This window comes from Erigeron canadensis, chromosome 9 (assembly GCF_010389155.1).
Source record: "Erigeron canadensis isolate Cc75 chromosome 9, C_canadensis_v1, whole genome shotgun sequence".
Taxonomy (NCBI): Eukaryota; Viridiplantae; Streptophyta; class Magnoliopsida; order Asterales; family Asteraceae; genus Erigeron; species Erigeron canadensis.
This window is the reverse complement of record NC_057769.1, coordinates 32,386,219-32,400,415: the sequence shown is the minus strand read 5'-3', so window position 1 is coordinate 32,400,415 and position 14,197 is coordinate 32,386,219. Positions and strand designations below refer to the sequence as shown.

General features: G+C 31.5%; 2 protein-coding genes across 2 annotated transcripts; one reads left to right on the top strand and one right to left on the bottom strand.

Moving 5' to 3' along the window:
- Window positions 1-5,875: 5,875 nt before the first annotated feature.
- On the top strand, window positions 5,876-6,370 carry LOC122583599. The gene has a single exon (XM_043755985.1). The coding sequence runs from the start codon at window positions 5,876-5,878 to the stop codon at window positions 6,368-6,370; it is 495 nt and encodes a 164-aa protein (XP_043611920.1).
- A 3,136-nt stretch (window positions 6,371-9,506) lies between these two features.
- LOC122581871 lies at window positions 9,507-13,600 on the bottom strand. Its single transcript, XM_043754186.1, has 3 exons — window positions 13,499-13,600; window positions 10,905-11,896; window positions 9,507-10,825 (listed from the first exon to the last, which is right to left on the bottom strand). The coding sequence occupies exons 2-3, from the start codon at window positions 11,894-11,896 to the stop codon at window positions 9,649-9,651; spliced, it is 2,169 nt and encodes a 722-aa protein (XP_043610121.1). The 5' UTR covers window positions 13,499-13,600; the 3' UTR covers window positions 9,507-9,648.
- Window positions 13,601-14,197: the final 597 nt, after the last annotated feature.

Genomic DNA, 14,197 nt, shown 5'->3' with positions numbered 1-14,197 from the left:
TGGGTATACTCATGTTCAAGTATGAGGGGCATGATCGTCGTGTCTTTGGGCGGATTAATAGGGGGTTTTCCCCCATCGAGTATTTGAAATAGGCATTTCTACTTCGAGGGAGTTTTCTAACGCGGACCCGGTTAATACAACGTATGCTAGACCTTCCGCTGGCGAATCGCGACACGAAATTTCCAGCGAAATTCACCTTTCAAAAATATAATCATGTTGTCCTTAGCTAGTTTCCTGGAAGAACACAAATTAGAGTCATATTAATCTCTAGTGACTACTCTATATGCCTTTATCAAGAGCTTACGATTTTTGGAAATATCTTACTTTATAACAACTATATATTTCACTCTTTACTGAAAAGTCAAACATGTAATTAGCCGTAAGCTTTTAAATTTAACATATATAACAAATACAAATAAGATTTTAGGTTAGATAACAAAAATTTCAAGCATGCTATCAAGTATCACCATTATTCTCTTCTGTTACACCATCGCTGACCACCATATAAAGTCGTTGGTCACTGGTCAGCGGAGCCACACACTATCATCTCTTTAGGAATTATGTAATGTAAGATATATGTGTCTTATTTTGAATGGATGATAGTTAATTACAACACTCTTAAAATAGACATTCGGATATATAGCGTGTTTGGAGCAACAATAGCAAGAAACCGACTTATTCAAAGGATGCCATATAGCAATCATCTTTGTCCCACAATTATTAGGGGAACCATCTCGCGATAATGACATCTAAGTAGTTATCTAATATTCTTGAATCCTCATGTTTACTAGACTAATGTGATAATGTATAAGTGATCGTTTATAAATTATAACTCTTAAATATCTAAAAGAGGAAGTAAGAATAAGATGGAGCTAGAGAACCCAGAGAAGCAAAACATCATTATTATATGGTACAATTTACATCTAATTTGATATGTATTTTGTACTACAACCATTACTATTCGTCTATTCATCCACATGCATGGTGGTAATGGGATATAAAAAGTTGTTCAATAAAAGTATTTCATACCAATTAATCTACAATATGGCATGGCACTTACTAAACTAACTCTATTTATTCATTTCTTCATTAGCTCTTCTCATATTTTGGTGGTACAAACATTGTTCTGTTTTAATATTGTAATTTTCCTATTTGATACATCCAAATCAAAATAATGGTAACAAAGTAAGTTTAAGAAATCTGGGCCGTCTAAGCCTTTTTGCTAAACGATAAACTTTATAAATACGGACAAAAAATGTTCGAGAGACGTTTTTCTTCTTTTTTTAAGTTTTAACGAGATATGTCACCTAGGCGTTGGCCCGGAAGACATTACATTTATTAACGATTTAATAAAAAATATTATTCAAGAGATAATGTGTCATAAACTTTTTGAAGAAAATACGTATTATTCAAATTATTAAAAACTGACATTTGTCAGTTAAAAAATGAACTGTAAAAGTTTTGTATGAAAGTGAAAGTCGTTCACATGAAAGTTTAGTACTAAAAGTGTAAGAGACTTAAATATTGTGATGAAAATAAAAGAAATTCAGAAAGTATAAAAATTTGGTGCTAAAAATATAAGGGGTTAAAATGTTGTGGTGAAAATAAAATGAATAGAAAGTTTATTATTCTTTACAAGTTTTCCCATACATTTCTTTTTAATATATGTGTTAAAAAGTTTGTTGCTAAAGTGTAAGAGGTTAAAATATTGTAGTTAAAATAAAAGATTATCAAAAAGTAGAAAAATTTAGTGTTAAAAGTGTAAGGGGTTAAGATATTATGGTGAAAATAAAATGATTAAAAAGTTTATTATTAAGAATTATAAAAGTTTTGTTCTAAAAGTGTAAAGAGTGAAACTATTGTGGTGAAAATAAAAAACAAAATAAAAAGTATACTATTTTTTACACGCTTTCCCGTACCTTAAAAGAAAAGAAAATTAAAAACTATGAAAGTTTAGTGCTAAAAGTGTAAAGAGTTAAAATATTGTAGTGAAAATAAAAAGAATACAAAGTTTACTAAAAAATATTATAGTTTAGTGCTAAAAGTGTAAAGATTGAAAGTTTTGTGTTGAAAATAAAAAGAATAAAATATTTACTAAAACGTATTATAGTTTAGTGCTAAAAGTGTAAAAATTGAAACTTCTGTGGTGAAAGTAAAAAGAATAAAAGTATACTATTATTAAAAAATATTATAGTTTAGTGCTAAAAGTGTAAAGATTGAAAATTTTGTGGTGAAATAAAATAGAACCAAAAGTTTACTAAAAATTATAGTCTAGTGTTAAAAATATAAAGATTGAAACTTATGTGGTGAAAATAAAAGAAATAAAAAATATAGTATTCTTTACACGCTAAAAGGTATTATAGTTTAGTGCTAAATGTGTAAAGATTGAAATTTTTGTGGTGAAAGTAAAAAGAATAAAAAGTATACTATTACTAAAAAATATTATAGTTTAGTGCTAAAAGTGTAAAGATTGAAAGTTTTGTGGTTAAAATAAATAGAACAAAAAGTTTACTAAAAAGTATTATAGTTTAGTGCTAAAAATGTAAAGATTGAAACTTATGTAGTGAAAATAAAAAAAAAATAAAAAAATATATTATTCTTTACACGTTAAAAAGTTTAATAAAAGTATTATAATTTAGTGCTATAAGTACAAAGATTGAAACTTCTGTGGTGAAAGTAAAAAGAATAAAAAGTATACAATTACTAAAAAATATTATAGTTTAGTGCTAAAAGTGTAAAGATCGAAAGTTTTGTGGTTAAAATAAATAGAACAAAAAGTTTACTAAAAAGTATTATAGTTTAGTATTAAAAATATAAAGATTGAAACTTATGTATTGAAAATAAAAAAATATACTATTCTTTACACGATTTTCAATACTTTATTTTTAATATATATTATAATTTGTCCTCAAATAACTAATCTTTGTATCCCAGTTGGACTCTACGTAGAAAAACATTATAAATTTACGACCACATTATCATATTCATAGACGTTGTTCCTACCACCAGCTAAAAAACAAAAAGAAAAAAAAATCATGACGATTTAATTTAGCAAATAGTCATGGTTGGACATACTCTTATGATTTCACACTTTCAACTATTTCCTAATAAATCTTCTACTAAAATATATTGAAAGTATTAAATAAATATCTGCGCGATGCAACGGTGTAGCGGCAATGGCAACAGGTGATGGTGACAGTCAATGGCGGAGGGAGGGGAGGGACCAAAGGGTGCTTAGCCACCCCAATGGCCCAAATTGTAGTTCGTTCTTTATAGCACATGTTCATGAAAATTATATCAAGTCCCCTTTAAAGTCATATCTTTTATATTCAATTTTCTTTTTTGTTAAAATATTATGATTCAGACGAGTAGAGCACTAGACAAAATGTCTCATACTTCACAAACTTTTAGTTTACTGATTGTTTTTTGTGTTTCCTATTGACTATTGAGTATGTATTTTCTCTATTTATTTCTATTTTATAGTGTATTTTTTTTCTTCCTTTTTCCCTAATATATGTTATATGTATATGCTCATATGATTATGTATTTCCTTTAACTGTATCTATGGTTTATATATTTATTTTTACTCTTTTACGAATTGTCATATACTCATATTCTAATAAAAATGTTATTAAGTTGTATGGTTATTTCTGTTATCTTTTTGTTTTGCTTTTTAGTAACTCAGTTGTTTTATAGTTATCAAGATCAAGATATCAATGTTTATTTTTTTTTACTTATCTTTTAGCTACTTTTGTTTTTCTAGTAATAACATTTTGCTATGTTGTTCACTAGCTTGTTTGTATTATATATTTTTCTTACGAATATTATGTTATATAATGTAAGCCCCCTTAACTCAAAATCTTGGCTTCGCCTCTGGTGGCAGTGATGGGTTGTGGTGGCGGCAGTGATAGTGGTAGCGGTGTGAGCATTAATATAAAAGTGATTAATATAAAAGGGTGTGTTATAGTTATTTTAAAAGTTGAGGGATATATGTTATAATTAAAGGTATTATAGGTTTCTTAAGTGGAAATATTTAAACTAGTATAGAAAAGAAAATGGTATTTTTGGGTTATAAATTTATAACTATTTAGTTGTAAAAATTGAAGGGAACAAATGTTTTATGATGTAATAGATGATAATTCTCAATTTTCATCTTTTTGAATGTTGGAATCGTTTATCTGCTAATAACCTACCTTATCTATGAGCTATGTATATATAATAATCTGTTAGTTAGTAGATGGTGTTAATTGTGAACAAATGAGATATTTAAAAACAAATGAAATAAAACGTAACGTATTGCTGCTATATTTCCTTGATCACTAGCCACTTAGTAGCCACGATTAAAAAAAAGGACCCCTTATATGGTGATATTGGTTTTTTTTTTCTTTTATTTGTCTTTATTATATTAAAATATCTTCAAAGGGTGTTTATCCAACCACGTTTCTGTTTTGGCAAATACTGCAGGTTTGTCAAAAACGGTTTCCATGAATAAATTAACTTCTAGATCATTAGTTGAATATATAATACTATGATGATGATGGTACAAATGTACAATAACAGTTGATTGATTGTAGGGTAGACTCCCCACTCGGCATGACCTAAAGATTTTTTTATTTTATTTTTTTGAACATTATGACCTAAAGATAATATAATCTTTTGAATGAATAACAATGAATAAACTTTCGATGTGTCAAATAAAAGAACATATCAAATTATGAAATTAATATGAAATAACCTATCATGGTATTCCTTTGACACATGGAATGAAGCTCCTTAAAAAGTCTCCTTAATGAATAACAAATGAATGAGATTAAGTAATATATAATGATTGTATGTTTATTGAACGGCCTTTTTTAGGATTAGAGATTTGTACATCACGTAGATTATATTATATACCATAATCATTACCTTAGCCTATGTGGCTATGTTTACACTATTCTTTGAATGATGTTTGCTAATAGAGTAACGGTTGTAATGTATGAATCAACATCTTATAAATCTTTTTCACAAGAGAAGTATGCATATCTTAAAGTTTGAATATGCATTCTATGACACAAATAAAATTACATTGTAATGTACTAGCTTCACAAAAATCTTTAAACAATTTAACAAAGTATCAATTAACTTACCTATTTTGATTTAGAACAAAACCTCATAGAGAAATAACATGAGCACCCAAAAAACATAAATTTCATTTTTTTAATTACCAATTTTCATAATATGTTCATCAAAATCGCAAAACAATCTCTTTGTGATTTTCGTAATCGCAAGATATGCATTGCAAATTTGTTAGATTTTCTTTGAAAATCACAAAAAAGTTGGCTAAATAGTAAAATTTTCTGTTTCTTCGTGTGTTTTTTTTTTCTTTTTTATATTCCGCTTATTTTCTCAATCATATTTTCCATTGTATATATTCGGTCGAATCAATTCAAGACCAAACTCCAATCAAATCAACCCAATTGCATGCCAAATTGTTCTCTTTGTAGTGATTCCATTTCCATCCGATTCTCGTTATATCCAAATCGAATTTGTATCTTTGTAATTCACTTTATTGTAAAATAAAAAAAATTAATATAAAAATATTATATAAAAACACTTTTAATAGTATCTTTCTCTAGAGTCTAGACGGTTTTCGTCCTTTTTCTCATCCAATTTGGACTCTCTTTTTTGACATAAATACCCTCACAAAGTCCTTCCAAACGCTTACCTTGTTTCTTTGTTCCTTCTCACACATTAAGTACTTCCAATACCAAATATAAAATAAAAATATAAATTAAATTAAATAGTTAGATACACACATTCTGTCTCTATATTTCTCTGATATGATCACCAGAGAAAAAACATATATATCTATAAATAATATATATAGATGAAGATGACGGTTCAAAAAATAGTGATCCGGCAATATACAATCGACGACGCGGTACCACAGCCGTTATTACAAAACAATAATTCATCGAATCGGTTAGCGGAGTTCGCCGGCGGAACGACGGCGGAGTGCGCCGCCGTGTGCTGTTGTTTTCCGTTATCGTTGGTGAATTTACTAGTTTTAGCGGTGTACGGTATTCCGGCGGGACTATGCCGGAAATTGTTGAGAAAGAAACGGCGGCGTAAGCTTTTGAAGAAACGGCTGTTGATCGGAGCCGGCGACGATGAGGATGATCTTTCTCGGAGCAGTTTTGGTTATGAGTACGAGCCGGTGGCGTCGACGGCGAGGTTTTTGGTGAGGCCGGTGGAGGTAAGGGTTTGTGATGATCGGGATGATGACGTGATTGAAAAGGATGATGACGTCATGGTGTTTGAGAATGAAATGTGGGAGAGATTTTACGGAACGGGGTTTTGGAGAAGCGGTTCACGGAGAGTTGATTGAAAAAAGTTTTTAAGTTTTTGGGAAATTGATGAAACGTTGACGTTTTTGGGTTGGCATGTGTGAAATGAAAACGGCGTGGTTTTGAGATTAGAAGCTCCTGATTGGATGATGATGTGTCAGATGGCACATGTGTAGATTGTACTGGATGAGTCAGCATGTGCAGGGGAAAAAGGTATTTGGATTAAAAATGTTGTTCAACATCTTCCAAATTAACTTAAATGAGTCTTTATTTTCATCCATAATTTGTAATGATGTAAATACTAAACCCTTTTTTTATTTTTATTTTGTGGAAGGTTTCTGGTTTGGAGTTAAATGAAACAATGAGAATTTTTGTCTGTGTGTTTTAATCTTTAATTTTATGTTTTTCTAAAATGTACTTGATGGTATCAATCTTGTTTTTGTCATGGGAAATGTTACACACTACTCGTACTACACTAGTACGTAGTATTAGTGTATTACACATTTTTTCTTTTACCTTTCCATCATACAAAATATACAATAATTTTATCTATGTTATCATTCTCGCTGTTCCGGATACCTCTGTTCGCCGTAGTATTACAATACTTGATGAGTTGATGTTATCATACCAAATATACAATACTTTTATCTAAAAAGAGTAATTTCTTTGATCCTATGTACTATTTGGTACCAACTAATCTTCCAATCAAGCTAGAGTCCAAATGAATCTCAACCATTTAATAATTTCTTATTATTTCAAGTTTGACTTTGGCAAGATTCGAACTCAGGATCCCTTAACGTTAAAGCTTTGAATGGTTTCTACGCTTGTTGATTTTCGGGGCAATGTATCACATCATTCTTTTTTTATCACAACGACGGATGTTTAGTTAAAATCTTAAAAATGAGCTAGAAATTGTAAAAGAAAGAAAATTGTAACACCAGTGAAATCATTTTTCATTTTCGCATTGCATGACTAACTGAATTATAAGATGTCATCATATTATGAAATGTTACATAAATCATGAAATCAAGCAGCAGTTTAAATTTTGAACATATTTTGTTTATTATTTTTACATGTTACATACATTAATAATTTGAGGATATAAACTTAGATAACTAAAATCAAATTTCGAATACTTCGATTCTGTTACAAAATAAGTTTCGAATACTTCGATTCTGTTACAAAATAAGTAAATACCAACCAAATTACAGCCCAAATCATGCAACTTTTATTACTCTTTACACCTTATTCCCAATAAATTTGTTGCGATTATAAATATGAAGAGAGTCCTTCTACCATATTACTATTAGCTAGCTAGCTAGATGCCTGGATGTTTCTTTTAATATTACATCATCTATAATAAATAACTAAATGTTGAAAGAGAAACATATAACAATTGAGTATGAACATTAACATTTTGTCTAATGCGTATTAAATCCGTTTTACATGAATAAATATGCCATTATGGTTAAGAATGAGAAGGTTGAATGAGTCTACGAATAAACTGTTTATTTAAATGTTTAATTTGATTGTGTTGACAAAAGTCACTTTCATAGATAACTTGGATTAGTGATTATAATTATATTTACACCTAGTCGCCCATTTATTTCATGTTGGATTTTTTGTCAAACTATTTCCAGAAGTCCGTCATCATCAAATATTTATGATGTTATTTTAAAGAGCCAACTTGGCAACTTGGGTAATTCCACACATGGTAGCACAAGTAATTAACTCCATTTATTTATGTTGAAAACATTAGGATATTGTAGCTTTGATTATCACAACATCAAGGTTATTCGTATGTTGATATAGATAGCCGAAGCCCATAGTCTAGTTTACTAGTTATATCAACATATTCATCATAAAGAAATAATAGATCTTCTACAGTGCTTTATAATACTCCCTGCTTTATAATACTCCCAGTGACGACTTACATCACTACTCGTCAGTGTTTCCATTGTCAAATCAACGACATGTAAAAACTTCTGAAAATGTGTTTTATTATGTTAAACAGAACAACTCTGTAGAGCACATCTAGTGGTGTATGGTCAAAAACGGGTGTCGTACAGGTCGCTTCTCTTTGATTTATGATCTCGGGAAAATGTAACATTTGATTTTCTTTCAGAAAACAAAGAATGCTTCACAAATTAAATTAAATGTTACATAATTGTTTGTATCGGTTAGTTTCTTGTAAATGGATCGGTGCACGAAAAACGTATTTTGAGTTCTTCGGTTGGTGCACAATATTTTAGAAAAACGGGTTCAAATTTCTTTGCACTTCATATATGTATTAAATAATACAACTGTAATATTTGTATATGACATTCAAAGTTGCTTACCAAATTAAGAAAACTCATACCCTGTTATTAGAAAGAAGAATAAACGCATTCATAATTGTCGACTTCGTATTTTTGACTCGACTCAAAATCAGATTTTTCGACTCGTGAATTGATACGTGACTCGAATTGTAAGAATCAGGATATTTGATAATATATAATTTTATAATTATTAATAAGTTTTTATTATTGAAATATAGGATTGTATTGATATATTATGCTAAAAATAATAAACATTATTAAAATAAAATCAAATTTAAAAGCATATAAAAAAATTATTTTTCTAAAAAAGTAAAAATAAATTAAAAATAAAAATATTATTTTGTGACTCATGAATCAGAGCATGACTCGTACCGACTCGCAAAACAAAACACGAGTCATGTTACGAGCCTGGAGCAAAACGAGTCGTCCACCGAGTCGGCTCGTTTTCACTTGATTTTGACTCGACTCGTACGAGTTTGACAACTATGAACGCATTCATAAGATATACTTATTGAATTTCGAAAAAAAAAAAATAGATATAGTTGTTGAACCTGGATAGCCCGAACATGAAAATCTCACCCATTAACCCATTCATTCAGCAAAAGGAACTAGATTGGTATCTCGTCGTCCCCGTTTTCATGAGTCGGGGTTCTTCATCTCTAACCTAGATCGATCAAACCAGGGTTGGGAATATATTACTAATCAGTTAGCTTTCCGCCCCTCCCCTCCCCACGCCCACCCCTTTTGCAATTGTCATCCTACCATTTTCATCCTTGTTTTTGCTATATCCATCCGGGATGAAATGGATATTTTAAGCTAGTAGCAAGTTAGCAGATTAAAAAAAAAAAAAGAAAAAGGATAGACACACGTAACACGTTTAAGGTGCCCTGTGACCCATACTGTCATAAAACATTATAAGTAAATAAATAATATTGATAGCAATACTAATAAATAAAACATAATAACAATTAATACCATCAATACTCTGTAGTAAAATTAAGCTAAGACCAGCTTGGTTCAATCCAAGCTTGAGGGTAGAGATAATACTTGGTTTCAAAGAAATCCCCAAAACTTTGTTCAATCTCTCTGCCGTTGAATGTATGATACCTGCAAGTATCAAGAGAATAGAACACTATCTTCGAGTTCTTTGAATGTAATCTTGAAAAATAGATTTTGTTCTCCATTTCTGGTATCTTGGCTTCTAGGCAGAGACATATTTTACCACAAATATAAATCATATACTTTCCTAAACTATCGATTTTCTTCCATTTATTTAAAGAATGATTCAGCTTGAATACCTCAACAGATTCTCCAAACTCATCCACAATGACCATTAAAAGATCTTGATTACAGCTTACTTGAAAATATTGTGCAGAAGATTTACTGCAAGAACCTCTTGGGGCTCCAACTACAGCATTGTTGTGTTCATAAACTCCCTCCTTTTCCTTGAAAACATGAAGTACCCCTTCGTCCAAAACATAGATATCTCGGCCATAGAACGTTGGAAAATATATGGAATGTGGACTGGTATCACCAAAATTCATATGGAGTATAGCCCAAACTGTGCCACGGTTCACAAAGTGGATGTAAACATTCCATTCATTTGATCCTAAAAATCCAACTACCAGACAATCTGGGGAATGTGGTGGCTCTGAGAAACATACGCAATCTAAACTAGGTGTATGTGGAAGCTCGCGGATATCATTTGTGAAGGGGTTAAAGAATAAATATTCTCCAAGGTGATTATTTTTAATCAGCAACCAACCATACCTTGAACAACATATTTCCAATTCATCAGTCAACTTTTCTGGTTTCTTTTTAAAATACTTTTCACCAGACATCGGATCTGTAAAGATAAAAATGCCTTGATGTTTGTCTAACACTACCAGCCATGGTAAATCTACCGAGTATGTCCGCAATCTCCTTCTCCATTGAATCATAGGTGCTGCTAACAGACAATACTTACATGTTGCCCGGAAGTTTAGGTATTCAACACAACCAAAAAACTCCACAATCTTCTTCAAAACATCAAATGGAATATTGAAAATGTATGATGCAATATTCTCTTCAAGTTGTTCATTGCTCGTGCTATTTATTTCAATCTCGCTAACATCTTCCCTGTAATCTTTTCGTTCAAAACCAGTTCGACGATTAACTTCTTCATGATCACCTGGTAACCTACACAACATGGATTTTTTGAGGTAAAAAAAAAGACTTGTGCCAGCAATAAAACATGTATGAAGATATTAACACATACCTTAATTTCCAAAATGACACGTGTCGTGTCGGCTCTAAAAAGGGCATGCAAGATAAGGAGATGGTTTTATCCACGATATTGCATGAAAATATTACTTTGCCCATTTCGCTAAGAATATGTATATGACCACCAAACTCCGATGCAATTGAAGGTCTGTAAGATACGTACTCATGAGCAAGATCCACAAAAAATATAGCATCTTTTAGGCCTGCCATTTCTTTAGAGATCTTTCTAGTCATGTCAAATTTAAACAAATGTACAGCTCCAAGTGTATTCTTTGCTACCTTATCAAAACCAAGTATAAGGTAGAATAGTTCTGTACCATATCCGTTCAGAAAAAACTTCATGGAGGAGAATTGACCATTGTAGGTAGGTTGAGGGATTCCAGCAAATCGTGAAAGACTTATCTCAACTTCTTCATCTACAACCACAATGTCAACTTGTATGATCAAACGATCATTACGGCGGACACCCTTAATCAATGCATACACTTTACCATTGCAACAAGTTATACAATGTAAGGAACTCTCATTACGGGTTATACTTTTGAGCTGTTTAGTGTATGTCATTTTTTTCCATCTCATCTTCTTCTGTTTACGGTCTATCCGACAAAAAACAAAGGTACGATTTTTTGTGGTTAACAGGAGAACTGAACTAGGATCATCAGCAGGGGATGACAAACAACATTCTTCGACAATATCTCCATCTGTTAAAATCCTCAAAGGGGGGAGGTGGATCAATTCCTCACTTATAACCGGGTTCCAAAGAGACCACGTAATGTGGTCTGGATGCTTAGAGAGAATCACCCACCCATGGAAAAATCCTCTGATACGTCTCCCAAGAAACTCAGAAATTCGACACCTATATTGAGACAGCGGGTCGTGCATGGTAAAAAATATCTGGTCTTTGGCATTTTCAGCAACCAACCATGGACATTTTTCGGAAAAGGGAGGCAATTTGCCGGTTGCTAAAGATTTCTGCTTCTGCTCCATCTAAGATGTTCATAATAAATTTTAGAGCTTATTTATTGCAGTAAACTTCCTTGTAAAAGCATCTCCAATGGAGCTTGATGAAAAGCTTTTTTTGGAGGAAAAAGTCTTTCAATAGCTTGGCCCTATTGGGTACAAAAGCTTTTTTTGTCAAAAGCTTGATCAAGCTATTGAGCAAAAGCGTTTTTCAAATCAAAGCTATTAAATCAAAAAAAGCTTTACAAAAAGCTACCATTGGAGTAAATGACATTTTATAAAGGTTGAAGATAATGGATTTATGAGGTGGCAACAAAAAGAAGCTTTTAAAAGCTTTTTATCTTTGGAGATGCTCTAAAATTTTCAAGAAATATACAACAATGAACCTCTTTGAAGGTTCATATCATCAATCCATGAAACTTTTCTTTTCATAATGATATCCATGAACCTTTCAAAAGACTTGTAACTAGATCCCGGATACAGGGCATTCAAACTTGAGGCTTAAAAAATTCATTTATAAACCCGTTCATACTCTTAAACTCTTCACGTTGTATACTAATTACACACAAACTCATAATGGTTCGCAAAAAGATAAATTTTTCATTTTTCAAGTAATATGTTTTAAACCCACCATACTATAGATGCATTAAAAACGAAAAAGTCGTAAGATTTCTCCCATTACATGAGATACAAGATTAGTGTTTGTCCGCATAACGAAACGTTTTCTTTCGAAAATGTAAGTAGCCACAAGGTAGTCAATAGGATCATATTCGACAGGATCGAGCCCACTATACAATTAAGTATGTGGTTCTGGTGCATTTCTGCTTCACTTCGTGTCATTTTAGTAAACGATTAACTGTAGTTGACACGAACAAAATCTACTTAAGGGGGTTTGAATTAGCTTCTTTTTTTTTTGCTTATTGAAATCTTGAAAGGCTAATAACCTCATTCTTTGTAGTTTAAGGGACCATTTGGCTTAGCTTATAAAAGGGACTTATTAGCTTATTATTAAGAGCCAAATAAGCTTGTTTCACTTAAGCAGCTTATCGACTTATTAACCTTAATATGTAAGCTGATTTTCAAAAGCCAAAAACATGGAGCTCTTTAAGTTTGGGTTATTAATTAGCTTTTTACTAATACGAGAGAAAGGTACCCGCGCATTGCGGCGGTGATGATGATGTAATGGCGGCGGCGATGACAGGTGGTGGTGGTGAGCGGCGGCGGTGGCGACGGCAATTGTAGGAGTTATTGATGTATTGTGGCTATGATGTATGGTATATCATGCATTAAAATGTGTATTAGGAAAAAAACATGAAAAGGGTTAAAAAGTAAGTAAGGGTATTTTGGGAATAATGAAAAAATGCTTAATTTCTTAATCCAATATAGATAGATAAGCAACAAATTAAGCTAACATAAACACCCCCTAAATTAAAGGGTATATAACAGTATATTACCAAACACATATCCCCAGAAAATAAGCTAATCCAAAATCACCCCCCCTAAGAATCTAATTTAGACACACGGATATCACATTATTATCAGAAATCAGAAAATATTAATAAACTGTAATTATCATACAATGAATTTAAATTTTAGATATAAAAATAGAGTGTTTAAAAAAAAGCATACCTCAAAACTTTATGGCTGTAACTTTTCAGGTAACAAAATTGGATTTACAGAGTAAATTGATTTAATTATATGTAGGTGGCGACCGTGACGTGGGAGTTACGTATGATGCGAAATTGCAAATGAGTTGTTGTGTTGTGCCGCCTTTGGGTTTTGTTGCTTTAATTCAGAGGTCTGTTTGATGGGAAACCACATGGTGTTGGGCCAATTTTATGGGCCGTGACAAGTCGTTAATCTTTATGAAATATTGGTCTTGTGACCTAAACCTAAGACCTAAGTTAATCAATCAAATATCAGACTTGTAGATGAAACTTGGAGTGTTTGGTTGCTACCGGATTCTCTTAAATTATGGGAACCAAACGGCCCTAAAGAGTTTTGTGTGTCGGTTTATGGTGAATTTCGCATTAGGTATTAGGTAATGGGAACCATGGGTATGATATATCGGTTTTTTGATTTTATTTTTCAATAAACTATGTCTCCTATTTGTGTCGTGCCCCGATTGATCAGAGGGTGATCTTTTACTTAACGGTAGCTCAAAAGTGATCGCGGGTGAATCTTGTTGCCACATAAGATGTATTTTCTTTTTACAAACTTGGAACATCTATGTATTTTCACTCTTACCAAATGATATTTTTCTCTAAAATTAACAAACAAACAATGTTTTAAAAACCGGTATTTTCATCATATCGGTATGGAAAAAAT

Excerpts from the sequence above, each read along its gene's own strand:
- LOC122583599 (XM_043755985.1), top strand. The coding sequence starts at position 5,876 with ATGACGGTTCAAAAAATAGTGATCCGGCAATATACAATCGACGACGCG.
- LOC122581871 (XM_043754186.1), bottom strand. The coding sequence starts at position 11,896 with ATGGAGCAGAAGCAGAAATCTTTAGCAACCGGCAAATTGCCTCCCTTT. Across the intron at positions 10,826-10,904 it reads GTGTCATTTTGGAAATTAAG|GTTACCAGGTGATCATGAAG; the intron begins GTATGTGTTAAT and ends CATGTTGTGTAG.